This window comes from Peromyscus californicus, unplaced genomic scaffold, assembly GCF_007827085.1.
Source record: "Peromyscus californicus insignis strain IS unplaced genomic scaffold, ASM782708v3 Scaffold_1__1_contigs__length_55948999, whole genome shotgun sequence".
Lineage (NCBI taxonomy): Eukaryota > Metazoa > Chordata > Mammalia > Rodentia > Cricetidae > Peromyscus > Peromyscus californicus.
Window position 1 is genome coordinate 22,043,828 of NW_026294492.1, and position 27,536 is coordinate 22,071,363.

The following is a 27,536-nucleotide window of genomic DNA, read 5'->3' on the forward strand; positions in this document are numbered from 1 at the left end:
GGAAATGTTAAGGGTAAGTCCGTGTGTGTTTGTAAACTCTGATTCTGCAGTCTCAGTCTGAAAAGCCATTGCTTAATTGATGACCAGAACCAGTCAGCCCTCTGGTTGTCTGGTTATGCTTTTTTAAACCCTCGTCCTCACCTCATCTGTAACTTGCTGCTTTCAGAAGTTGCACATGTGTGACTACCTCAGCATTCTGATGCCCTTGATCAGATTCATTGTAAGCTTCCACCAGACAGGCTTCTGGTGTTTATTACTTAGCTCATGTTGGAAATCTCTTTATGAAATCACATTCTTTTTATTCCTTTTCACTCCTAGTGCCTTCATGCAGATTTTCTGATTACACGTGCTTGAACTTTTCTCATTCCTTAAGTTTTATATATGTAATCAGTATTCATGTGATATTATGCTTAGCTCTTTAGAGGAAGGAGCTATGACTAAAAGAAATGGACAGCTCAGAATTTACTGGTCTATGACACAGAGTACGACTTCTTAGGAGAAATAAGAGGTTTCTGGAGGAAAAGTGGGTGTGTAAGGTTTAGAGAGTATGGTGTAAGTGTGGAGCTAGACTCTGGAGCTAGCCCTGCCCTCTTGGATTCAGGACTGTTTGGTGTGGGGTTGTACTTACCACCTTACATTTTGGGGTGGTGAATGACCACTTATGTCCCAGTCAGAGGACCTGAAGTTGGGTGGCTTACAAATGCCTCCAACTAGAGCTCCAGGGAATCTAGTACCCTACTTCTGTGGGCATTTATACACATACAGAAACACACTGATATTTTTAAGCCATTGTATTTTGTTAAGTATGTTTAGCTTTAGACTAGTGAGTGATCCTTGAAGGTGCACAAAAATCCAAAGTGATTCCTTCCACCAGCTTTCGCTCTTCCACCAGAAATAGATTCTGAAGATGGGACAAATAGGGATCTGATAATGTTTAATTTTTTTCTTTTAAAACAAGTCTGTAGTAAAAAGCATATTTGGACTGGTTTTTGTTTTATACTTTAAGAAACTTCAGTATATATATATAATTTGATTTGTATAAAGTAAATATATATCCATCCATCCCTGTATAGCCCTGGCTGTCCTGGAACTCTGTAGACCAGGCTGGCCTCCAACTTAGAGATCTACCTACCTCTGTATCCCTAGCATTGGGATTAAAGGTGTGCACCACCACTGCCTGCCTGGCTACTTTCTTTATTTTAGACAGTCTCAGATAGCCTGGGCTGACTTTCAGCTCTTTGTGGTGGAGACTAGAGGTGTGTCCACACAGAGGGGAGACTTTGCTAAGGCAGTAGAGATTGTAAGGTGTTGCAGAACTGAGAAGTCTGAGATGTTGGAATATTTGCCTTCAGTGTACTGTTTGAGCATCCCTGATCTGAAATGGTCTATGTGAATACCTTCCCCACTAGATGGATGCATGTTTCTTCAGAGTCAGCAAAGCAGCATTGAAAGCATCAGGCCAACCCTTAATCAGCCACTGGGTCCCACTACTAGTCAGAGCTCTTGGTTGACTTAGATCAAAGTCAGTGTATATCAATATAAAAATGTCTGTTTCTTCTTGAAAATGAAGCTGGAGCTTGAGGAACGATTGGGAGAAAAATGGAAGAGCTGTCTGTTCCAGTGGAAGAGTTTGGGCCTGGATTTATGGGTTCATAAATCCTTGTGGATCTCTGCTTGGGGAGGGGAGGCTTTGTTGGGACCTGCTTGGAAGACTTGTTGATGTTTGAGAAGTAGGAGTGTTGAGGCTGTCAGGTCTGTTAGGAGAGCGCTGAGAGCATAGGAAGTGATACAGTTTGCTGCCTGACCTCTTGCTAGGGGGTGGGAGGGGGCCAGGAAACTCTTACAAAGTGTCTTTGAGGGCCAGTGGGCACTGGTGTTTCTGTATTAATGATGTTTTGGTGTGTGTATGTGTATTTGAAATACTAAGTTAAAATTTTATTTTTACTTTTTTTCCAGGAAAGTCATCAAAGGAAAAAAAGGAAATCAGAAGTTATAGGAACCAGTGACCAGGTTGACTTGTTGGCTCTTGGCACAGCAGTTGGTAGCATTTTATTGTATAGTACAGTAAAAGGAGAATTGCACAGTAAATTAATAGTAAGTACATTTACATGTTTTATATAAAAATGTGACAAACTAATTAGAGATGATTAAAAATATTTCAAGATCTTGATGGACTTTTTCTATGTAGAAGCAGTTTCCCATCTCATTGCATTAAAACAACTACAGAATATTTGTTAAGAGCTGTGGTAGGTAATGCTCACTTGTATGAGTTAGAGTAGAGAGAGCTATTGACTAGAGGTAAAGTCAAGGGATCAGAGGGACTTGCAAGTCAGTATAGGGAGCAGCTTCAGGAAGACGCTTCCACTCTAGAGGGAACAAAGGCACTTGGGGTGCTGCTGAAACTGAGACCTTAGGAGTTGACTTTGCTCCCACTACTGTGGGCTTGGGGTGCGTATTTCAGAGGCGAGTGCTCCTGCTCCTTGGTGTCTCAGAGGGGAGAGGTGATGCTAGTTCTTCAGACTGCCTGTTGGCTTCAGTTGGCACCACCAGGGTGAAGAAGCCAGCTGTTGGGGTGATGCAAATGAGGACAGGAGAAATAAGTCCCCCTCTTTCCCTCCATGGGTCATGTCTCTTCACAAAACACGGTGGCAGTGGATCCAGCTGGCAGAGCAGAATTGTGTTGCAGAATCCCAGCCCAGTATCTCAAACTAGTGTGAGTTATGTGCTGGAAGACAGTCACTTCCCAGGGTGCTTTTCAGTTCACTGGATGGATTTCTATGTAGAGGAATGCTTACTGTGTGAAAGAACAAGACAGTGGGTTTTCCACTTTAAATAGCATGTACCATAGAAAATTTGAGACATTGAAAATGGGAAAAGTTTATATATATAAATCTGTTACCAAGAGAGATCTCCATTGAATAGTTTGTGTATTTCTATGCTTAATTCATAGACTAAAAAATAGACGGCTTCTATCCGGTCATTTAATATGTTTTGTGTCCTGATTTTTTTTGTTTTCATTAAGTTATAATTAGTTTCATCTTGTCTAAAACTAACTAATCTTTCTAATGATGGTCTTATGTTTGCATTAAGTTGGATAGTTCCTTTAGTACATAACTATTGTTGACCATTTGGAGGTTTCTAGTTTTTCTATTAAAAAAAGAATGACACCCTCCTCCTGTAGTCCCTTAAATTTATAAATGTAGGGAAGGAGTCCGAGTTTTAGAGTTAAGAATGGTTTTTGTAGTCTTCCTCATTTGTCATCATCACCAGTGGAAGGATAATACCTAAGTTTCAGTAGCATTATTGCCACCCTGAGGAGCCCTTTCAAACAGCAACAAGAACATCCCCAGTGTTTGGTGGATGAGAAATGTCTGGTTTTCTTCTAGCCTCCATGGGCCTCTATGTGCACATGCAGGCAAATAGGCAGGCATGCATACACATAAATTAAAAAAAAATACAACCAAGCCGAGTGGTGGCATATGCCTTTAATCCCAGCATTTGGAAGGCAGAGGCAGGCGGATCTCTGTAGTTCGAGGCCAACCTGATCTAAAAAGAAAGATCCAGGACAGCCAGGACTGTTAACACAGAGAAGAAGGAACCCTGTCTTAAAACACAAACCAGCAAACAAAAAATGCAGCCTAATTAATTGATCTGCTTTAAATCTGCCTTTAGAAATTGTCTACATTGGGCTGGGAGATAGCTTAGCTGGTAAGATGCTTGCCTTGCAGCATGCGGACCTGAATTCAGTCTCCAGAACCCACATTTCATTTAAAAAGACTGGGCATGGTAGAGGGTGCTTTTAGTCCCAGCACTGGGAAGTGAGAGGAGACAGTGCTGGGGACTGGGTGGCCAGCCGGCTTAGCCTGCTTGGGAAAGACCTGGTCTCAAAATTAAAAAGCAGCAGTTTCTAGGATGACACCTGAAGTTGACCTATTGCTATAGCAGCACCCTTGGGTGCACATGCACATACATACTTACAACATCCCCAGCATGAGCATACATACCCAAAATTGCCTACATTAAAGATGCTAAAGATATAACGTGTTGACAGATACCAAGAATGTGCTTATTCCTCTCCAAGTGGAGCGCAGTCTTTGTGTGCTCCACCTCTGTTGGAAGACAGCAAAGATAAAGCACTGTCCACACACTATGGACAGTGTCCCATCACCCGTGTCCCACCACAGGATTTACCTGAAGAAAAGCCCCACCCACCCCCCACCCCCCCAGGTAGCACATTGCTGTGTAGCTCAGGCTGGCCTCAGACTCCCTCACCTTCCAGTGCTATGGTTAGAGGCCAGCACCACCCTGGTTGGCAGATTTTTTTTGTGTGTGTGATATTTTCAACTAAATACCTTAAAAGTTGCTTTCAGCTAGACATTGGTACATGTCTATGATTCAGGTGTTTAGGAGGCAGAGGCAGGAGGATCACTGCAAGTTCAAGGCTATCCTCATCTGTCTAACAAGTCCCTGGTCTTAAAAAGTTGAGTTTTGGACTCCATGGTTTGAGTTCACTCATTCTTTCCAGTATTGCTCATACCTTATGCTGGTATTTCTGTCCAAAGCAATGACATTTGGTCTAGTGCCCGTTGAGGATGTAGAAGTACGTTTTTTCTATAGAGAAGGGGGAAAAATTAACATTTTAAACTCTAGCTGGTTTACCTCATTTTTGATGTTGTAATACTAAAATAGGTAAGATGTAAGTTAAGGCTTTAGTTAGCATAAGGACTAAGGTTTTGAGGTAAATGCTTGGTAATTCCAGGATCCATACTATTATGTAAGACTTTGTTCTTTGTTTTTTTTTTTTTTAATCTGTAGAGTGGTGGGCATGAAAACAGAGTCAATTGCATACAGTGGCATCAAGACAATGACTGCATATATAGTTGTTCAGATGATAAGTATATTGTGGAGTGGAGTATACAGACATGCAAAGTTAAGTGGTGAGTACCACCGGTTCCTGGAAGTGGAGCTTGAACCAGCATATTTTGGGACCCAGTAGGAAATATAAACATTCTAATTATGTAGATGGTTCTCAAGGACCTTTCGGTCAAATTGGGCAAAGTTTGACTACATAAAAGTAAATAGAGGAGCTTAAGAAGGGGGTGGAGGGATTTAGAATAAAGACATGTACAAGAAACGTTGTAGGTGGCATTAGGTTACTTGTCAGGTCAGCAGGTGGAGTTGGGAAGGGCTGGTGGAACTATCATGGTTAAGGTTGGACTTTCTAGGATAGATGGATAGGTTTGGATAGGGAAAGATGGAAAAGCTGATTTAGGAATGGGCAGAGAAAGGTAGAGATATGGCCAGAGCAAAGGCCAGGGCATAGGAAAGTGAAAGATTAACTTGGGAGTGAGTAAATTAATTTAGAGGTGGGTGTACTAGGGTAGAATAGATGATACAGGATAAAAATATCCTTTAGTTAGAAAAATTATGGTCTGAAGAGACAAAACGGTTTGGGAGCTTTCATAAAACTTGAAAGACCCAGCGTACATGGTCTGCAAGGAGGGTTTAAAATCTGAGGAATGATTGGAGCTGGAGGTGCAGGTGTTTGCATTGAACTTATTGGCACTCACACTTATCATGCTGGTAACTGGCCAGAAACACCTGTGGACAATCTTGACAGTGGTCTGGGGTGGGGCTTGCAGTACACATGTACTCTGGATGAGAGTTTATGGTCATTCATATAGAAACTGTTTAGCATGGTAGACATACCATTGTATTTAGTCATAACTTCATGAGCCTGGATGTGTCCCTGCTGTACATAAGAAATAGGTTAGATGAAAGCCTGACCTCTTTTCTACTAAACTGTGCTGTCTCATAAGAGAATTGAGTTTCCAGCTCCTTCCGCTGTCTACACCACTGTGTACTAACTTTGTGCTCTGGAATTTCAGGATTACTCCCTTCCTCTCACCCTTCTTCCATTAGTTTCTCAGCTTGCTTCAGCTTTTTTTTTTTTTTTTAAACAATATGACTGCTTACTGTTACAGTTGAGGCTTGCAGAACTTTAGGTTTATATTTCTTTGCTGAAAGTTTTGGTCTTGCGTGTACCTATTTTCTTACAGTAGTGCGACTTGGCTCAGTGACATTTAGATGCGTCCTTTAATTGGTTTTATTTATGTCTCAGAGGACTTCCAACTTCCATAGTCTCCAGAGCAGCTACCAGCCTGGGTTCTGTTCATCAGCCTGCAGAAAGTTTTCTCTTGTTAGATGGTTAAGCCTACTCCGCTAATCCCAGTTCCTTATTGGTGGACATGTTAATTTGTAGCTTCCTGAGGAAAAAAGTGTATGTGTATGCTCTGAGATTTTGCTTACTAATCACTGTCTTTAATTCTATCCTCAACAGTTGATAATTTGTGGGAAAAGAACTTTAGGTTAGAAAGAATTTTCTCTCAGGATTCTTTTCTTTTTAAAAGAGATTATATCTTTAATTATGTATATGTGTATTAATACGTGTACATGACTGCATGTACCCCCCGAGGCCAGAAGAGGGTGTGTGATCCTCTGGAGCTGTAGTTTTAAGCTTTCGCAAGCTCAAAAGCTGGATGCCAAGACCTGAACTCAGGTCTTCTGCAAGGATAGTACACATTCTTAACTCAGAGCTGTCTTTTCAACTTCCAAGATTATTGCCTTTTCTTTTCAAAATTCCTTTTGCAATTACATTTATTTCTTTATCTGCTTACTTATTCATTGTGTATTGTCTGTGTGCATTATGGCATGTGTGTGGAGGCTAGAAGACAACCGGGTCCTGGGATCGAATTTAGGCTGTTGGATGTGGCGGCTTGCACTTCTCCCCACTGAGATACCTTGTGGGCCCTGATAGCTTTGTGTGTGTGTGTGTGTGTGTGTGTCTCAGAGACAGAGAATATGAACTCCTGGAGACATGGTCTTCTGCAGCCCAAGCTGGCTTAGTGTTCAGAAACCTGAACTGATTGTCCTGCCTTTACCTCCTGGTTGCTGTAACTACAGGTGTGCACCACATGCCCACATCCCTGTGTGTTTAAGGAAATACATCGGTGCTTGGTGGGAACATTCTGGTCTTATAGTCTAGCCTTTTCCTCTGATTTTCCATTTTATGTTTTTGTTCTTTATATTTTTATTGTGTTGCATTTTGTTATATGATGTTGTGGGATTTCAACGTTTTCTGTTGTCCTTAGATTGTCTCTTTGAGGGTAGCATGTTTTGAATTGTTGGATGTAGTCCCTCTTTGCATATTGAAGACATTCTTCAAATTGCTGAAGATTCTTGGCTTCTTGTTGGTGTTTGAAATGAAATTGTTTAAAAGCAGAGGAAATCCCAGGGTGTGTTTGTGCTTGGTCCTTCAGCTGTTGGTATTCTATAGAAATCTGAAGGCCTGTAAGGTGTCAGTTTATACGGATTGTTATTCTGCAACCTGTCATACTCCTCAAGGAGAAGACTCTACTCTAGTGCTTTGCTTTTTAAGAAAAAATTCTTGGTTCATTTTATGTGTATGGGTGTTTTACCTGTGTATATGTCTCTGTGTACCACATGAACAAAGTGCCTTTGGAGGCTAGAAGGGGGCATCAGACCCTGGTTGTGAGCTGTCATGTGGGTGCTAGGAAGTGAACCTGGGTCCTCCTGCAGAGCAGCAGGTGCTCTTGATCACCTCTTCAGCCCTTCTGCCCCTCCTCCCCTTTTTTTTCTTTTTCTTTTTGTTTTTTTGAGACAGGGTTTCTTGGTGTAACTGCTCTGGCTGTCCTGGAACTCTGTCTAAACCAGGCTGGCCTTGAACTCACAGAGATCCCCCTGCCTTTGCTTTCTTAGTGCTGGGATTAAATTCATATTCCAGTGCTTTTTAAACTTACTTGTGCAGACAAATAGATCTACTGTAGTATGACTAGTAGATTGAGCCTTGGCAATCTGTAATACTTGTGGGAGCCCGTTCTCGGGTTCCTCGTGGCTTTACCCAGCATGTCCGCATAGAGGATGATTAGGACCACGGGCCTGAGTGCAGGTGTCTGAGATGGTCTGCACTTGGCTGTGCTGGGGGAGGAGGTCTTTTGCTCCACCCCTGGCGTCTCTATAAAAACCCTGGGGCAGAGACAGTCGGGGCCCGTTGGAAAAGGTTCCAGGCCCTCTCGAGGCTATCCTTTATTTTCTATCTGTTTATCTCCACAATCTAAATCCTTCTATCTAATATTTCCTGCTGCTCGCACTCAAGAAAACTCTGGGGAACTGTGGGGGTGGTTGGGTAAACGCCCCACAGAATGGCGCCATGAACGGGGACTAAAGAAAAAAAGAAAAAGGGACTAAAGAAAAAAAGGAGGGACTAAAAGGGACTAAAGACAAATGAACAGGGACTAAAGACAAATGAACAGGGGACTAAAGACAAAGTAATAGGGACTAAAGGGACTAAAGATAAAGGAAAATAATAGTTTTATTACAGAGTTTTTGGCGAAAGTGCTGAGTTCAGCCCTGCCAGTGGATAAGGCATGCCAGTGTTATGGAAAATATATATTTTTTATATATATATTGAGAGGCACGGGTTTTATCCTCGAGAGAAAAGGAAAGCGGACTGGAAGGATGTCCGATGCTGCAGCGAAATTCTCTTCTGTCAAAATTTTCTATCTTCTATCCCTTTCTCAATTTCTATCTGTGAAAAATAAGGCATAGGGTAGTAATATAGTGTAGGAAAAAGTTAGAAATGTAAGATTGTGTAGGAAAAAATAAGTAAGGCAACTAGACAGAAAAACTCTTCAATTTTCTAACTTTGGGGGCTCTGAATGCAAACTGGGGAAAAAAATCTTTCTTTGGGCTTTATTGGTAGTAAAAAAAGCTCTTCTCTGAGCTTATGGGGAAAAAAAAAGTTTCCTATGGAAGCTTTTGACCTGGGGACAGCTGAAATGCTAAGTCCAAGTGGCAGGAGAAAGTGATTTCTCCCCGAGGCAAATATGGGGGTGTAAAAAGCCAAAAAGTTTAAAGGGAAGTTTTGGGAAAAGGTGGTCTTTCTCTCTTTGGGGAAAAAATCTTTCTCTTAAACTAAAAGCTTTTCTTGGAAAACTTGGGGGAAATCTCTCTAAAAAGCCTTAATCTTTCTCAAAAGCTCTCTTAAAAAACTTAAAAACTAAAGCCTTTAACTTTCTCAGAAGGACAAAAATTAGAATCACCTGAAGATAATAGTATGGGGGCCACCTGTGATTAGCTCTAAGGGAAAACAACAAACCTCTTAAGACAGCAAAACCTAAGTTCTGACTTTCAAGCTTTAAAAATCCTCCCTGCAATGCAGGAGGCAGGGACAAGTTCCTAAAAACCTCTCTTCTAAGCTCTGTCTCTTCAAGCTAGTAAAAGACAGTGGGTCAGAGTACCCTGAGGGAAATGCTTGGGAGAGTGTGGGTAAAGAGCTACAGAGAGCCCAAGAGGACGGGAAACTTTACTGGGAAAGGCAAAAAAGCCAAGCTTTTCAGTTACAGCCGAGCTGAGGCATCGAGGGTTTTGTTTCAGAATGAGCATTTCAGAATGAAAAGGTGCTCCTAATCGTCCTAATGCAAAGATCCCCTGAAGCGATGCAAACTGTTAGCATTGTATTCTCGCTTCTGACCAAAAACCCAGAGGCGACTGACCAGCATCTCTGAGTTGGAGTGCATTTCAGGGATACTAGGGTTCCTGCAGTTGCAAGCTTCCTGGAGCACAGAGCTGAGGCAGGAAGGTGCAGGACCCAGGGGAAGATTGCCAATGAACAAAGCTAAAGCCAGTGGGAACGGCACAGTTGTCTGCTTTCCTACAAGTCCCAAGTTGATAAGTCCACAGTTGCAAAAAGAAATCTGAGAAAAAGCTTTCCTATCAGAGTAAGGACCTTTCTGGGAAAACAGTAAAGCTGAACTGTGTCTGAAGCAGTTGTACTACTGAGTCAGAATGCTGTCTGGGGAAAGAGCCCAGCCAGGGCAGAACAGAACTATCCAGGAGTAAAGCCGCCTTTTCTGTCAGAGAAAGCACCTCTTTAAAAAAAAGCTTTGTTTCAACTGACTCCCGATGAGATGAGGGAATGTAGCCTCTGGCATAAGCTCTGTCCTTGAGCACCCAGACAAGCAAATGTAACCCACTGGGGGACTGGGCCAGGTGAAGGCCAGATGAGGCAAAACACCTATCCTAATGGGAGTTTAGAGATGGCAAAAACCTCCCTTGTTAGATTTTCAGTCTGTACGCAAACCACACAGACCCTGAAAACAGAAACGGACAAAAAACCCCTACCTTCAGTAGCAGGGAAAGCCGCCACTGTAGTGTCAGAAACTGTTTCTGGGGTAGAGGGGACAAACTGAGACCAAACTGGGAACTGTCTGGGAAAAAGACTCTGAAGAAACAGAAGGGACATAATCCTTCCCAGAAAATATGTGACCTGAAAAAGCTGCTAGAATTTGAGGCAGATTCGGGGGGAGGAAGAAAGCCCCTACCTCCAAAAGCAGCTAGCAGAGGAACAGAGCCGCAGACAGATACCTGAAGCTCTGCATCTGGGGGGGAAGGAACAAGCAAAATGAGATCAGTGGGAGAAAATCTCTTCTGAAGGAGCTATGGAAAAGCTGTTGTAAATGATCTTGTTTTTCACTGACTGGCTAAGACAAACACAAGCCCCGAGGAAAGTTGCTATCAGAAATTGCCCACCTCAATGCGCACTAACGAGGCAGGTGCGGTTTCTGATTTGGGGCCAGTGTCAAATGAAGGAGAGACACCTGTTAAAGCCAGCTGAGGAGAGAATAGAAACCTCCCAATGTCCCATAATTGAAAATGTAAAATGCTTGTTCAAATCTCCCGTTGCAAAAGCAAAAAACTTTGTTCAAACCTCCCAGGCAAGAATTTGTAAGCAAGTCTGGTAAAACAACCAGTTGACTCTCAGACCCAAAAAGAACTATGGGGAAACGACTGATATAAGGGACTGTTATTATTATGGACTGATATAAGGGAACTGCATTCTGGGAAAGGTTAGTTTTTCCGCTAAAGATGGCGACATTGCCCTGAAACACGTTCAGGTCAATGAATACGTTCCAAAATACGTTCACGGTAAACTTAAAATACAGCCTTTAAAAGAATAAGGAGAGAAAATCATCTAAGAGTCTAAGTGTCAGTTTCCAATGAAAAATTGAAAGGATATGGAACTAGGCGCTTCCTGGTTTTGGGGCTCCGTTGGTTAAATGCCTTATTTACCCTAATAGCTTTGCAAAGTTTTTACGGTAGTTGGATGACAAAAAGCTACCTATAAGAGCAAACAAGCCACTTTAAAATCCTTAAGAAAGCAAGAGAGAGCAGTTTATACACTGAACGTTGTCTTAGATATGAAGAAACTTATGTTGAAATTAAAAAGTTCTTTGCCTTTTGAACAAACTGTCTGCAATGAGTGATTTCTTTGCAAATCTAATTAAGGAGACAAGGAAACAGGCATTCAAAAAGAAATGACTGCTTTATAGATGGGAAACAAACTTCAGAAAATCTAGCTGTCTTACAAAAGAGTTGCTTCACCTGAAAGTTCCTTATAGGAAATCAATGCTAAATATTACAGCTGCTAATAACAACATCAGGAGTTAAAGCTAATGAGGTGAAAATACTAAATCCTGAAAATGCTTTTTCTCAAAGTAAGCTAATGAAGGATATGTTTCATGAAAGAACATCTATGTTCTTAACTCCTTTTGAATAGTAACAGTTTTGGTGAAAATACTGGAACTAACAATAATCCAGTCAAAATGTTTCAACAAATCCAAGACGCTATTCCACAAAAGAAAGCTGCCATGCTTTGTGGGCCATATTAGAGCTCACTCCAATCTTCCTGGTCCTTTAGCTGAGGGTAATTAGAAATGGAAAGATCCCTGCTTGGGATTATGGAAGGGTCCCGATCCTGTGTTAATATGGGGTCGAGGACATGTTTGTGTTTTTTCACAAGAGAAAATGAAGCTCGGTGGTTACCAGAGCGTCTGGTAAGGAGCGTGGAACTAAGGAAGGGTCAGCTCCAATGACGTTCCTATAAAGGAACCAGAATGAAAGTGGCTCGATTAGTGTTTCTGAGGTTTTGTCACTGGTTAATGCAAACAGTGCGGAAAATGGAGTTCAGAGCTGTGCTGCTTTTGGCTTTACTAGCTCCTTTAGAAAAATACTTTATATCACCTAATAGCTGTGCGGTATTTGGCAAAGAGCTTTACAGCAGCTAAATACGGTAATTTCACCCTCAGTGTGAAGTGAAGTTTTTCCGTAGAACAAACCAAAAGTACTGCTGTAATAGAAACGTTTGTCTAAATTGAAGCACTTAGGGGAACTATTATGAATTTGGGTGAAGGGACAGCCTCTAGTTAAAAACTGTCTACTGCTGACAGTGCATCTCTGCCGGTCCAGAACGGCTGAGAGAACTGGCAACTTTGGAGTGTGGCGTCATCCTGGGAAGGTTACAGTCCCCTAGCAACAACTATCACAATTCTTTAACAACAACACTCACTAAATCCCAGTGCTTTATAACAAAGCTGACTATAAACTCTAAACTTTAGAAATGATGTACGTACTTCCTGTCTAGTTAAGAGAATCTTTCTAATAGATAGTGATAATAATTAAGAGTCAGAAATAGAAAAAGATGAAAATAAGACATGTGAGTTTGTAAAAATTCTCTTGTTAGATCTCTGTGTTAAGAAATCTTTAAGTGTTTGCTAAGTTAAATATATGCTAATGGTAGCCCTATATAAGTTTGTAAAATAGATCTATAGAGTTCCTTTAAGAATATAAGCTTGCCAGAAATATCTAAGGTAGTCTTAAGACATGTAGTAATCTTGTAAGAAGTAAAGATACTAGTTATAAATGTAAGTTTAAATAAGAAATAAGATAAGTATATAAGTAATAAGAAATATATTTGCTAAAGTAGTTCTATAGTTTCCTTAAGGAGTATAAATAAGTAGATGTTAATACGTTATATGTGAGTTTGTACAATGTAAATGTTGAATGTGAGTCTAAATGCTTTGCAAGGCAAAAAATGTTAAGAGTGAGTCTATTTTTAATGTATATGATGAAAAAACCTGAGATCTAGAAGTTAGTGTCCTAGCAGACTGCAAAGCAGGCAGTCTGAGCAGTTTTCAAAAGTTCCAGAAGCCGCTAAGAAGCTAAGAATGGTGGACGCCAGAACCAGCACAAGGCATCCGCAGCTGAGATCCGTGGAAAATCGACGCAACACAGAAAAACCTGAGCTAACATCAAAAACGGTGCGGTTTAGAATACTACTGTACCTAAAAAAGAATAAGTTCAGAGACGCTTATTTGAACAAAAATTGTTAACTGCAAAAAGTTTTGGTTGAAAAACGTCTCTTCATATTTTGAAGTGAAAGCCTGATACCAGAATTTATTTCTTGTTTGAACTTTTTGAACTTAAAATGAGATAAAACTACAGAAAGATTTTGGTTCTGGATTTCTTCATATTTGGAAGGCTAGTACCAGAATTTATCATTTGAATTCTAGGACTTAATGAACTGAACAATAGATTTCATTGCAATGGGACAATTTTGAGTTTACTTACAGTAATGACCCAGAAACTGTTGTCTGGGACTGGTTTTGTGTTACAAACGGAACTGTTTAAATGGAAAAGTTTGGGTCTTCTAACTATGTTTGAGATTTTGTTTAAAAAATTATAAAGAAAAGGAGGAGTTATGAGGTTGAATTATGTTTGCAGAAATTATATTTACCCTATTGATATTAATGCACCCTGGTTTTGTGGAGTTAAGGAAATATTTAAGTTTGATGTGAATACATTGAAGTTTTTCCTATGTTCTGTTAGCAAGAAAATTCAAATGATTGAGTTAAAGTTGTAAGACGGAGAAAATTGTTAACTATATTTAGCACCATATATGCTAATTCAAATGGTTCTGTTAAGAGTTTGCTTTGAGTTGTAAGATTGAGGAAATTGTGACTATGTATAACAATATTTATGTTAACCTGTTAATGGTAATGATGAAGCTAAGGGATTCTTTAAGTTTGTAGTCGCCTTAAGAGTTTTTGGTTTAGAAAGGGCTTGAGGCAGCTAAGACTGCTGTAGTCACCTTGGACCTAATTCAAAAGAGAAATGCCATCTTTATCATCCTCTACTCCCATACTGGGAGGGTGTAACAGCTTGGAGATTGCTGTAAGCCATTAATAGTTATTTTTTTATATATTAAGAAAGAGGGACCTGTGGGAGCCCGTTCTCTTTGGGTTCCTCGTGGCTTTACCCAGCATGTCCGAATAGAGGATGATTAGGACCACGGGCCTGAGTGCAGGTGTCTGAGATGGTCTGCACTTGGCTGTGCTGGGGGAGGAGGTCTTTTGCTCCACCCCCTGGCATCTCTATAAAAACCCTGGGGCAGAGGACAGTCGGGGCCCGTTGGAAAAAGGTTCCAGGCCCTCTCGAGGCTATCCTTTATTTTCTGTTTATCTCCGCGATATTCTCCGCAATAAAATCCTTCTATCTAATATTTCCTGCTGCTCGCACTCAAGAAAACTCTGGGGAACTGTGGGGGTGGTTGGGTAAACGCCCACAAATACTGCAAAGTTCTCAGAATTAGAGTTACAGTTTCTTTGAGAGTGGTTGACAGATGAGTTGGGGAGCATTGGTATTACCCTCTACATGTGGGGATGGAGTCAGGAAGCATCTCAGATTTCTCAAGGCAGATGGGGGGGGGGGGAGGGAAAGAGGGGGGGGGCTGCCTCTGTGTGTGGTGTGTGTGTGTGTTTGTGTTTGTGTTTGTGTTTGTGTTTGTGTTTGTGTTTGTCTGTTTGTCTGTCTGTGTGTGTGTGTCTGTGTGTATGTCGCTGAAGCCAGAGGTCAATTTCAGAACGTCTTCATCGGGTACTCTCTATCTTTGAGACAGGGTTTCTTGTTGAATCTGGAACTTGTCAGCTTGGCTAGCCTGGCTGACCAGCATGCTCCAAGGGTCCTCTTGCTTCAGCCTATCCAGTGTTGTTCATTTTAATTAATTAACTTGTATTATAATTATTTTTAATGTGGGGTACTGGGGATTAAACTGAGGTCTTGAGACTCAAGGGGCAGGCAGTTTACCGAGCTGTCTATTCATCCTTAGCAACATGTCTTTTTAATGTGTATCAGCTTGGTACATACAGAATGAATAGTTTGTAAAAAGCCTTTAAATGATGGAAGCAGTAGGAAAAGGAAGGGCTTTTGAACTTTGTTTCTTGGTTACTAGTGAGTTCGAGTATTTTCTGTTTGTCAGCAGTGTCTGTCTTATGAATTGCCTGTTTATGTCCTTTGTTTTCATTTTGCATTTTTACTGATACAAAGGAGCTATTGCTACGTTCTAAGTTTTATCCTTTGTTTTATAATATATAAGTTCGATATGTGGACAGCCAGGTTCCCCATTAATTATCACATTACTATATACAGAAAAATAGACTCATGCTTCTTGGACTTCATCCGTAAAGATCTAGGACAGAAATAACTTTTGGGGGCTGCAGAGAAACCATGTGTTGCCAATTAAAGACTAGCTTGTCAAAGACAACAGGAATCTTTATGGGGATAGAATCAACTTGTGGAAGTCAGCTAGCAGATTAGTCTACCTCATGGGTCCCAGGATACATAGCTCCTTCGTTACATTTTTACAGCATTTATCCACCCATATCCTAACATGTGAGGGAATTTTTATCCTGTCTTTACAAAGGGAGGTCTGTCTTCAGAGATACTTTACCTTAGTGCTGTGTCTGGGCTTATGTAAGATTTTGGGGAAGGCAATTGGCTGCCTTATTAGTATTTTTTTAATGTCTGACTTATTTTTTTTGTTATTTTCTGCTCTGAATAAAGTTTCCTTTGTTGATTATGATGTTCTGATTCTCTCCACCATTCAGCAAATGGAAAGGAGACAGCAGCAGCGTCAGTTCCCTGTGTATTAGCCCAGATGGAAAGATGTTACATTTCGGCTGGCCGAACAATCAAACCTATGGGTTTTGGAGACCAAAGAAGTCTACAGAGGTGAGTTAATCACATTGTTTCTAAGAATGACAGTTCTAGAGGAAGCATGTAGAAGTTATAGTCATAGAGTATTGTTTTATGAATAGGGGTAGAAAGCTTGCCTCGCATGCATAAAGCTTTGGGTTCAATCCCCCCGTCCCTCCCCAGACACACACACACAACACACACACACACACACACACACACACACACACACACTCTACAGGCATGGTGTTGTGGTAGTTGTGCATCAGCAGTCCCCTTTGGGAGGTGGAAGTAAAGGAGTGCTTAAGTTTAGCCTCTAGAGGCTGGGATAACAAAAAAGATTCAGTTTCAACAATAACAAAAACCTAAGTTCTTTATTTGTAGATAGAGTAAACAGATTTAACAGGGCTGGATTTCAGCTCAGTTGGTAGAGTCCTTGCCTATCATACATGAAGCCTGGGTTCAATCCCTAGCACTGAGTAGCATACATGGTAATGCTTGCCTGTACACAATGGGCACAGTGAAAGCAAAGGCATGAGGATCAGAAGTCTCAGGTCGCCCTTGGCTGTATAGCAAGGCTAGCCGGGGCTACAAGAGATCTTTTCCTTTGGGGAAAAAAAGTTACCAGTTGTTAAGTAATTTGTTTAAATAATAGAGTTACGACTGGAGAGTTGTTGATTAGGGATTGATAGCACTCGCTGCTTTTCCCAAAGACCTAGGTTCAATTCTCAGCACCCATGTTGTGGTCCAGGGGATTCGACACTCCTCTTCTGGCCTGGTACACAGACATACATGCAAGCAAAGCACCTATACCACACAAAATAGTTTTAATAAAAAATAGTAGAATTAATAGAATACATTTTTTAAATCTGAGTTTTTTGATCTTAAATAGTTTAGTCATGCTCACATACGTTTGAAAACCAGTAAAACAAGTGGAATTTGAATTAAAAAAACATTCATTATACAATGATTATCGTTGTGTTTTTAGTGTGTAAGTAGCATTTTGTCTCTTTCCAGTATATGTGGTGGGAATTTGCTATCAGTACTTTTAAAGAAGTTGCACTCAGGGGTATTGAACTTATGGTGCTGTGATGATGCCTTAAAATTGTGGTTTCGGCTCTCTGAGAGTACAGTGAAGACCTGCAATTCCTTGGCTGTGTCTGAGCACCTAAGCATCCTTTAAAAAAATGTAGAGTCAAGTCCAAAATGGTGGTACGTGCCTGTGATCCCATATGGTGGAGGCTGAGGCAGGAGAATTTCAAGGTTGAGGTCAGCCTGAGTTGCATACTTCCAGGACAACATGGTTTGTACAGCAAGATCCTGTCTCTTTAAGGAAAAACAAAATGTTCTTGGGGCTGGGCAGGGGAGGTGAGGAGGCAAACCACCAAGAGGAAAAAAGGATCCAACTAAGGAAATCTTAGTTTCACAGGGAGAGAAACTGGTGGTGGGGTGGGTAATAGAAGAGGCATCTTAATTGTCGTGTGAATGTTCGGTGGGGGTTTTTTTTTGTTGTTTGTTTTTTTGAGACAAGGTTTCACTGTGTAGCCCTGGCTGTCCTGGAATTCACTCTGTAGACCAGGCTGGCCTCAAACTCAGATCCACCTGCCTTTGCCTCCAGAGTGCTGGGATTAAAGGCGTGCAGCTTTGCTGCCTCTCCCTCCCCAGCCCCATGGGTGTATTTTTTTAAGAAGAGAAATGAATATAGCCACAAGTAGCCCTTTGCTTAGAATGCATTTTAACTGTTCATGTGCTGTGGGTACTGTTGTAAGATGTGTGTGACATAGCTACTTAGGATGCATAAAGACTTTCATTTTTGCACTGTTTTGAGTTTACCTTATCCTAAATGAGATTGGCCTTTTCCTCCAGCACTTCACAGGCCACTCGACACCTGTCTCATCGCTTAGGTTCACTACCGTCAGACCTAATGAGAGCCAGCCTTTTGACGGGATTACAGGTCTCTATTTCTTGTCTGGAGCAAGTACATGACCGGTTACTTAATGTCTGGTACGTAGCTCTTTGGGGTTGGGGAGACAGCTTTGCTTTGTTAAAGAATCTCACAGCTTATGGGGTCAATATAGATGATAAGTTTGGTTTACTTTATTGTACTGACTTGGATTTACATTGATTTAGAATAAGTTCAAGTTAGAATGGATCTTATTAAGAATTTAGGATGCTTTTTTATATAATTCCAACATTTTTTGAAATAGTTATATATTTTTTCCACACCCTTTCCTCTCTCCAAAGAGTAAATTTTTTAAGTTAATAAAGTGTGCATTTACTGTATATTAAGTTACCTTCTAGACTCAAATAAATATAAATTGTTTAATAGGAAATAAATGCTCGATAGTTATAACTAGATTTGAAGCATATTTTTTTTTTAAATTTTGTATTTTATGTGTATAAGTGTTTTGTCTGCAATGGAGGTGTGTGTACCACCTGTGTGCCTAGTGCCCTCAGAGGCCAGAAGAGGGTGTCATGTCCTTGGGCTGTACCTTGAGACGGTTGTGAGCTACCATGTGGGTGCTTCAAATCAAACCCAGGTTCTCTGGAAGAGTAGCAAGTGCTTTTAACTACAGAACCATCTCTCCAGCCCCGAAGCATACATTTAAATCACGTTACTTACTCTTTATCATTTAATTTGTGTCTAGCTTTATCGATGTAGAACTTACAGTGAACAGATTGAGTCTGAGGAGGACAGTGGTAGGTTACAAGTGCTTGCTAAGCCAAACATAAGGACCTGTAATCCTAGCACCCTGGAGGCAGAGGACAAGCATGGTCTACAGAGCGAGTTTCAGACCAGTCAGTGAGGACTATGAAAAAAAACTCTTGTCTTGAAAAAACTGTAAATAAATAATAAATGAATTAAAACTTTAAAAAAAGTTGGGTATGATACAAGTGTGTGTGGGCGTGTGCACACACATGAAGACATTTAAATGCATGAAATAAAAACAAAAATGTTTGGGAACTGGAGGGATGGTTCAACAGCTACGGCTACTTGCTCCTCTTGCAGAGCTACCAGGTTTGTAGCTTCAGTTGCAGAGAAAACTGACACCTTTTTTCTCTCTGGCTTGTGTGGGCAAGAGGCACGGACTAGGTGCATGAACCTGCATAGTGCTTGGGCAAATCTGTTCTTACCTAATGGCTGGTTTGTTATCTAGGCAGGTCCGGTCAGAAAACAAAGAGAAGAGTGCAGTGATGTCTTTTACAGTCACAGACCGAACCTGTCTATATTGACTTGACTTTGTCTGAGAACAAAGAAGAGGTAAGCATCCTGTCGTGTGTGAGTTGACTTGAGGTCCTACAGAAGTGATGGGAGGAAGAGGTGGCTCAGTGGATGAAGGTGTGGGCTATGTATGATCCCCAGAACCCTGTCAAAGCTGTGCAGGTGTGGTAGCTCCTATAAGCCTAACTGGGCGGTGGAGATTCAACAAGAGATCCTGCCCTTAATAAATGAATCCAAGAGTGACTGAAGATAGCGGCTTTGGGCCCACATACATACACATGCATGCACAACACACACAGTTGTTCTCTTTACGTTACTGGAGTATGTATGTTTGTATGTGGTGTAAGTGCTTGTCTGTCTGAGTATGCATACCCATGTACCTGTGGAAACCACGCGAGGACATTGGGGATCCTGCTCTCTCACTCTTCTTAATCTTTTGAGGCAGAGTCTCACTAAGCTGGGAGCTAAGATGGTGGTGAGCAAGCCACTGGGATCCTCGTGTCCTCTTCCTTCCCACCCTCAGTGCTGGGGTTATATGTGCGCATGTGATCGTGCCTGACTTTTTATGTAGATTCAGGGGAGTTGATCTCAAGTCTTCTTGTTCTTATCCTCTGAGCCATAGCTCCAGCCCCGAGACACAGTCTTGCTGTTTAGCCTGATGATAGTTGCTGTGTATCTATGGGCTGGCCTTGAACTCTCTTCCATCAGTCTCCCTAGCTCTATGATTAGGCATGTGCCACATGCCCAATTAATTGTTATCACCATCATCACTTTTTGCATTTAATTTTTCTTGAGGTAGGTCTCATATATCCCAGGCTGCCGCCCCCCCCCGCCCCCCCCCCCCCCCCCCCCCCCCCCCCCCCCCCCGGTTTTTGGGACAGGGTTTCTTTGTGTAGCTTTGGAGCAAGATCCTGGAACTCACTCTGTAGACCAGGCTGGCCTCAAACTCACAGAGATCCACCTGTCTCTGCCCTCCAAAGTGCTGGAATTAAAGGCGGGCGCCACACACCCCACCCTCCCACCCCCAGGCTGCCTTTCAATTCACTATGTAGTCTTGAACATCTCATCCTCCTGCCTCTACTTCCCAGTGTCAGGATTACAGGTGCATGCCACATGCCCTGTTTATGGGAGGGGTTAGGATTAAACCCAGGACTCCATTCATGTTAGCAAGCACTGTACCAATTGAGATATCCCTTGCTTACGCCTCATGGGCCTAGCTGAATGTTATTTTAATAATTCAAATGTGGATATTTGGGAGTAGCAGCGAATGTAAACTGGGTAATTTGGTTAGCTGGCTGGCCTGCCAGTGAGCCACAGGAATCCCTAGCCTCTGCCTCTCTAGTGCTAGGGATTACAAAGCTTATGTCACCCATGCCTTGTATGTTTTTGTTCTTTTGGGGAGCCTGCCAGTCAGCTCCCAAAATAAATCACAAGGAGTCTTATTCTTACTTATAAATGCCAGCCTTAGCTTGGCTTGTTTCTCGCCAGCTTTTCTTAACTTATCCCCATCTACCTTTTGCCCTCTGGGCTTTTTCCATTGTCTTCTGTAAATCTTACTTTTACTCCTTGGTTTGCTGTGTAGCTGGGTGGCTGACCCCTGGAGTCCTCCTCCTTCTCTGGCTACTTTTTTTCTTTTCCTTCTCCCAGATTTCTCCCTCTATATTTTCTTTCTGCCTGCCAGCCCTGCCTGTCCTTTCTACTGCCTTGCTATTGGCCATATCAGCCCTTTATTAGACCATCCAGGTGTTTTACACAGGCACAGTAACACAGCTTCACCAGAGTTAAACAAATGCAAACAGAAACAGAAGTAACAAACCTTAAAATAATATTCCCCAACACCACCTGGCTTTTATGTGGACGCTAGGACTGAACTCAGGTCCTTACACTTTTGTGGCAAAGCACTTTACTGAGCCTTCGCCCCAGCTCCCTCACAGGCTCTTTAAAGGCATTTACATATTAAAGTGAGTAATGGGTCAAGAAGCTAAAGTCTTATTTCTGACATAAATTTTAGGTAGTAATTATTAATTATTAAATAAACATGAAGCCCTAAAACAAAGCCTTGATTCTAATCTCAGACAACATTCTCTTTCTGTTTTCTCAGTTACTGATAGTGTGGGTTAGATGGGACTATCTATTAGGGCTTGTGGAAAAGTGGAGCTGAGGGGATGGCCCTTCTCTGGGAACTGTGAGTCTGGAGACTAGCATTTATTTCTTCAGGAGCATGCTTCCTTCCTGAGGTCTGATCCGGAAAGCTTTCCATGTCTTTTGATGCTGCACTGACTGTTTCAGTGTTTGCTAGTGTAGTAGCCATCCTTTGAATTCTCCAACTAGACATAACCTAGAATGCAAATGGGGAGATTTGAGAAGTGCTGAATACCAAGAAAAGCTTTGCTCAGGAAGCTTCAGAACAGACAGTGGTGGTGCACACCTTAATCCCAGCACTCAGGAGACAGGCAGGTGGATCTGAGTTTGAGGCCAGCCTGGTCTACAGAGCGAGTTCCAGGATAGCCAAGGAAGGCTGTTACAACAGTGAAACCCTGTCTCAGAAGAAAACAAAAGAAATAGACAAAAGAGGAAGGAAGCTTCAGAACTGACAGGAAGCTCGACAGTGAGAGTGTGATGGGTGGGAGCCCCCAGACCGTGAGGCTGTGGGAGCTGACAGATAGACGTGAGGAGACCTGGGCTCCTCTTCCTCACAGATGGGAGGTGGTAGTTTCATTATACCCTGGATACAGAGTGGGGTATCCAGGGCCATTCAGCCATTCTGTCTTCAGAAAGAGCACATTTACCTCTGCCTCCCAAGTGCTGGGATTAAAGGCACGTGCCACCACTGCTCACCTGAGACCCTTCCTCAACTGGCCCCCCCTTCCCAAAAGTGTGTGTGTGTGTGTGTGTGTGAGTGTTGCCAGAGGACAGTTTTGTAGCATCATTTCTCTCCATCTTTATATCGATTCTTTGTGGCCAAACTGAACTTGTTAGCGGTGCATGACAAGTGTCTTTACCCAAATTTACCAAATTTGAGCCCCAAATAATGATTTTTAAATATGGTGCTATTTGTTTGCTTTCTTTTTTTTTTTTTTTAATTCTAGTTACTAAGGAGGTGAAGTAAGAGGTCAGTTTTCATGAGTGAAATTGAAGGTGGGGTATATAATTGACTAGAATTAATCTGCCACATTTTCCTTTCAGCCTGTCAAGTTAGCTGTTGTTTGCAGAGACGGTCAAGTCCATCTGTTTGAACATGTATTAAATGGGTAAGAAGTTTGTAAGTCAGAGATGCTGGCCTCTGTTCTTTTGTGTTGTCATCCACCTCATTCTTGGCATTACATTCCTGCTCATTCCATTAGATTATTGTGAAAGTACTCTTGATTGCTTATCTACAGGAGTATGTGAAGAACTCAAGTTTTTGGGGTCATAGGCTATGTTATTTCTCTGGTTAGGAGAGTGGATTTTTATGAAGTATGTATAGTGACTATTGATAACAGTAATAACAGTTCGAGGGGAAGTTGCTCAGTTGGGGAGACGTGCTTGTGGCTTTGGGTGATGCCTGGGTTCTTCTTCCATGGTGGTTTATATGCCTTTTGCCTGTGTGTATGTAACTCAGTGAAGTGTCCTGTGCTGTTTCCTGATACCGACGAGTAGCTAGAGTTAGAAAAACAGCATGCATTTACAGAACATTCTGGAGGGCAAGGGATGTAGCTAGAGTGCCCAGTGCCAAGGCTGAACTCTAGCATACAAAGAAGGAAAAAAATTCCAGGAATTTTGAGTCTCCTACCATTTTGCTCTCTTAGAGAATATTAACATTTCCATGTGTAGCACTTAAGGACTTCATTTTACACAGTAGTGTGTGCTTTCCCAGTTGGTGATTAGGCCTGGTGAGGATTTTCATGTTTCTCCTTGGCACAGGTAGGCCACTGAAGGTTTTTTGTTTGTTTTAATTATTGCATGTGTATGGGTGTTTGCCTCCATGCCTATATTTGTATCACTTGCATGCCTGGTGCACATAGAGGCCAGAAGAAGGGTCGTTGGGTCCCCCTGGAGCTGGAGTTATAAATGATTATGAGTTGCCATGTGGGTGCTGGGAATCCAACCTGAGTCCTGGAAGAGCAGACAGTGTACTCAACCTGCACTAAGTCAGCAGTACTCAACCTGTGGGTCGCAACCCCTTTGGGGGTTGAATGACCCTTTCACGGGTCACATATCAGATATCCTGCATCTCTGATGTTTATGTTATGATTCATGACAGTAGCAAAATTACACTTGGGAAGTAGCAACAAAGATATAATTTTATGGTTGGAGGGGTCACCACAGCATGAGGAACTAACAGTATTAAATAGTCACTAGCATTAAGCCATCTCTCCAGTCCCCGTTGAGTTTTAAGCAGAGGATTGATTCATGACCTGAGGTTTTTGATTGTTATTCTGTCAAAACTGTTGGAAATAGATTAAAGAGAGGTAAAGGACAAAACAGAGGTGTGAAGTCCTGGGTGTCGAGACAGTTGTAGAGTCAGGATACTAGGAGGAAGTTGAAAAGGTGGTCTGATATGATGCATAAAGATCGATATGATAGACAGTGTGAGCTCACTGGGAGTGAGTGGGTAGCAAGAGATTGGGATGCAGTGAAGGGCCTGGACCTTGGAGCCAAGAGTCCTGAGTTTCAGAAGGAACTGCCACTTCAGTACTGCATATGGGAACCTCAGAACATAATGCATCAGGGAATAGAGTTGGGAAGAGATGGCCGTGAGTCAGTGAACTCTTGAAGAGGTGTGGTGTCCACGATATAGAAGATGGCGGCGGGATGGAGAAGTAGCTGCTATTGCAGACAGTTGAAATGTTTTGGGGATGACAGAAGGAGAAATTGGTATCTTAAATGTCAGTGGAGAACAAGAGTACACTTAAGTTCCTGATACAGACAGTGTGGTGAGAAAACAGCCACCAGTCAGGACTGCACGGATGAGCCAGACAGGCAGTGTCCTTGGAGAAGACATGGAGGGAGGGTGTGGTCAGCTCTCAAGTTGTGGTGAGGCTTTGAGGGTTGAGAGTAATGGCGATGGGACTAGCTGGGAAAAGGTCTGTATGAGAGCTGAAGTTCAGGACAGTGAGAGATCATTTGGGAGTGTAGGGCCTCCTTTTGGGAGAGAGGGGCATAGGAGTTTCAGGGCTGGTGTTGGTAGGGACATGTGAAGTCTTGAAAGAGACTGTAGTGTGGAGATGAGGGGAGTGTTATGTTTTGTGATTTGATGGCAATTTCAGATTCTCTAATCTGACTTTCCCTTTATACTTAGACACTGCAAAAAGCCTTTGACTTCAAATTGCACAATTCAGATAGCAACACCTGGAAAAGGCAAGAAATCCACACCGAAACCCATCCCTATTCTAGCAGCTGGGTTTTGCTTAGACAAAACATCCTTACTGCTTGTGTATGGCAGTTGGTTTCAGCCTACCATTGAGCGAGTGGTGAGTAGATGCTTCTTTGGACACAACAATTCAGATTTTAAAAGGGGCATTTTGGCTTCTCATTGGAATACTTGAGAGAAAACAAACAATATTCTCCTTTACTTAAACTTTCAGTGGGTGGTTTAATTTGTGAGAATTTCTCTAAATCCACCAGATGGAGTCACCTCTTCCCTCCCTCCCTCTTAGTGTTTTTCGTAGAATCTGATGTTTCCTGTGTGTACCTCACTTTGAACTAGTCCTCGTTTTCATGGTCCTACTGGGTACATTTTTTTTTGTCAGCATGAATGACTTGAGTTTTGCCCAAATACATAAAATGCACTAATAGCTCATAGCCCTTAATGGTGGCACCCATTGTATTTTCTGAATGGAAATGTAATGGGTAGTGTCCCGACGTTTTTTTCTACAGAATTTTTTATAAAGATTTGCAAGTTCTTAGTCATGTCCAGTGTTCAATGTGCTTAAGCTTGGTTTTATGCTGTTGCTTAGTAAAGCTGCTAGGGAGTCAAGTAAGCTTTCTTGAGTTTATTAAAGAGTATTATTTTTTTCTTCCTTGGAATTAAACTCAGGGCCTCCTTCATGCTAGACGAGCACTGTAGCACTGACACAGCTCTTGTCTGGTGGCCCTGGCTGGCTGTGAACTTGTGAGGGTTCTGCTGCCTCTGCCCCCTGGCTGCTGGGACTTAGGTGTCATCCATTCCAAGAAGTACTTTAAACTGATCGCGTACATAGAGTTGGACTAAACAAGGAGAAAAAGATGCAGCTGAAAACTCGCCTGCTGGCCGTATGGGATGCCCCTTTCTGGATGACAGCCTGTTAGCTGTTTTGGTTCTACAGGTGTTAGGCATATGGAGTTACAGAGAAGCTTTCCTGGGGACATAAGTCACTTGTTGCATGTGCCCGTCCCCTTTTTGGGCATCCTGCCTGGGTATATTGGTCCTCTCAGAGCAGTCTGTTAGTAAGCTGTGCTTTCTTTGACTTGTTTATAGAGAGAACTTCTTAGGGAAACTTGGAGTGGGACTCAAGTAGATTTGTGGCGGGGTCTTTATTTATAAGAATGTTGGATTACATACGTTTTCCTGTAAATGAAAACTGTCTGTTGGCCTTTTAAAACTGAAGTGAAAAATTCTAGTGCTCCATAAAGAAGGGAATACACAGGGCACCAGTGCCTTCAATTCATGTCTACTCTGCTGCCATCCATCTGAGTGGAGATTGGGGCTAACGGGTGGCATGGAGGTCTTCTGTACTTGTCATGCTTTATGGAGACGAAGTTGTTTGTTTCTCATGTCATTGATGGTTGCAACGTTTGACATTGCTTTTCTCCCTCTCTCTGAAAAACCATTTCCAGGCTTTGAACTCCAAAGATACTCATATATGTTTGGAAAGAGACATTTCCAATTGCTGGGCTCCAACAGTAGAAACGGCTATAACCAAGGTGAGCACACTACAGCTTTGATGTTAAGAATAATAGATTTGGCTAAATTGAGTTGAATATAGTGCCATGTTAGTGACTTCATTTATTTTTTATCCTGTCTCCCGAGATACAGTTTTGCTATTTAGCCTAGATTGAAACTCACGATTCTTCAGCCTCAGTGCTGGGGTTACAGGTGCTTGTACTACCACACCTGGCTCCTTTCATTATCTGAAATGCTTTTTATGCTCTTTTCTTAGAAATGTGAGACTGTGCTTTTAAACATAAAGGTTGTAAAACTTCTCTGTGCTCTTGGTATGGTGCATGATGATCTGGACAGGGAACTTGGTGGGAGTGAGTGTTAATAGCGGGTTGCAGTGTTGCTGAGCAATCTCAGAACTTGGAAGAGTACAGCTTTGTCTTGCTGTGTGTTGTATTTCAGGGTAAAATCAAACCACAGTAGAGCTGAGGCTCATAGCCACCTGGACCCTCGTTGTGGCAGTCTGTTTTGAGCATAACTTGCTGTTGACATGTAGATAGATGCCTTGTTTGGTGATGAGCTAGGAAGGAAAGCCAACCCATGCTGTGATGATGGTTTCACATCCAGCTGAGTTTCAGGGATGACCCTTTCTCTTCGACTGTCTGAGCATGGTTGGCAAAGATTTGGTTTTGGAGGTTGTCAAGTGTGTAACTTGAGCAGTTTTTAAATTACACAGCTATTTTTATTTGGTAGGTTTTACTTTTCTTGGCTTATACCCTTACTGAGATATTGCGAACTTTAAAACGCTGAGCTTTTAACCAGTACTTTCAGTTCATTTGCCAACATTCAGTTCCCATTTTGTCTTGAATTCCTGTCATGGTGAGTACATTGTATTACATTGTCTGATGGAAAAGCCTTTGGAGAGCTGCTTGCTTTCTCTGGTCGGAAGCACAAGAACTAAGTCCCTCTTTCCCATACCTTGATGCCGTGTGACAGGTGAGAACACCAGTGATGGATTCTGAAGCAAAGGTTCTGGTGCCTGGGGTTCCTGGACACCACGCCCCAATCAAGCCTCCGCTCTCACAGCCTAAGGAGGTGGAGAACAAGAGAAAATTAGGCAGTAATGAGGTAATGACTACTTACTTGGGGTTGAGACACTGTGGAGTACATTGGGTAGAGCTGGAGCTCATTCTGGAGAAGCTTGCAGCGGGTACTTAGTAGCTGGGTAGACAAAGTTGATAGGTTAGGTCAGGATTTGCTGTGATGACTTTGATTGGGTTTCGCATACTGCTGAGTTCCCATGATGCCTCCTTTCTCTTGGCTGTCTGAGCAATCCTGGCTGGTTATGTGGCAGTTGACTTGTAAATGATGGTGATAGTCACTTACAGGGGTTAAAAGCTTTGGTATTTTAAAAATTTATTGCGTTTATTTATTTATGTGTTTGTACGTGTGTGCATGGGTGCGTGCATCTTGGTGTGGGGTTGGGCATGAATAGATGATGTGTGCCCTGCCTGCCATGTGTGTGGAGGTTGAGGACAATTTGGCACCATTGGTTCTCTTCTTCCACCTTTTGGGTTCCAG

The 27,536-nt window shown here is 42.1% G+C and overlaps 1 protein-coding gene and 3 non-coding genes across 4 annotated transcripts in view; all 4 read left to right on the forward strand.

Annotated features, from left to right (window-relative positions):
- Wdr43 (WD repeat domain 43) overlaps nucleotides 1–27,536 on the forward strand; it is a 50,355-nt gene that overhangs the window by 3,849 nt on the left and 18,970 nt on the right. The window contains 13 exon segments of the mRNA XM_052746205.1: nucleotides 1,957–2,094; nucleotides 4,816–4,937; nucleotides 15,804–15,867; nucleotides 15,869–15,892; nucleotides 15,894–15,925; nucleotides 17,757–17,868; nucleotides 17,870–17,895; nucleotides 19,050–19,107; nucleotides 19,109–19,153; nucleotides 22,301–22,365; nucleotides 24,396–24,567; nucleotides 25,913–25,999; nucleotides 26,952–27,083. Coding sequence (XP_052602165.1) covers nucleotides 1,957–2,094; nucleotides 4,816–4,937; nucleotides 15,804–15,867; nucleotides 15,869–15,892; nucleotides 15,894–15,925; nucleotides 17,757–17,868; nucleotides 17,870–17,895; nucleotides 19,050–19,107; nucleotides 19,109–19,153; nucleotides 22,301–22,365; nucleotides 24,396–24,567; nucleotides 25,913–25,999; nucleotides 26,952–27,083 — 1,077 coding nt within the window.
- On the forward strand, nucleotides 16,975–17,059 carry LOC128116138 (small nucleolar RNA SNORD53/SNORD92). Its single transcript, XR_008220394.1, has one exon. It is a non-coding gene; the product is annotated as a small nucleolar RNA SNORD53/SNORD92 (small nucleolar RNA).
- LOC128116139 (small nucleolar RNA SNORD53/SNORD92) lies at nucleotides 26,556–26,625 on the forward strand. The gene has a single exon (XR_008220395.1). It is a non-coding gene; the product is annotated as a small nucleolar RNA SNORD53/SNORD92 (small nucleolar RNA).
- LOC128116137 (small nucleolar RNA SNORD53/SNORD92) lies at nucleotides 27,211–27,288 on the forward strand. The gene has a single exon (XR_008220393.1). It is a non-coding gene; the product is annotated as a small nucleolar RNA SNORD53/SNORD92 (small nucleolar RNA).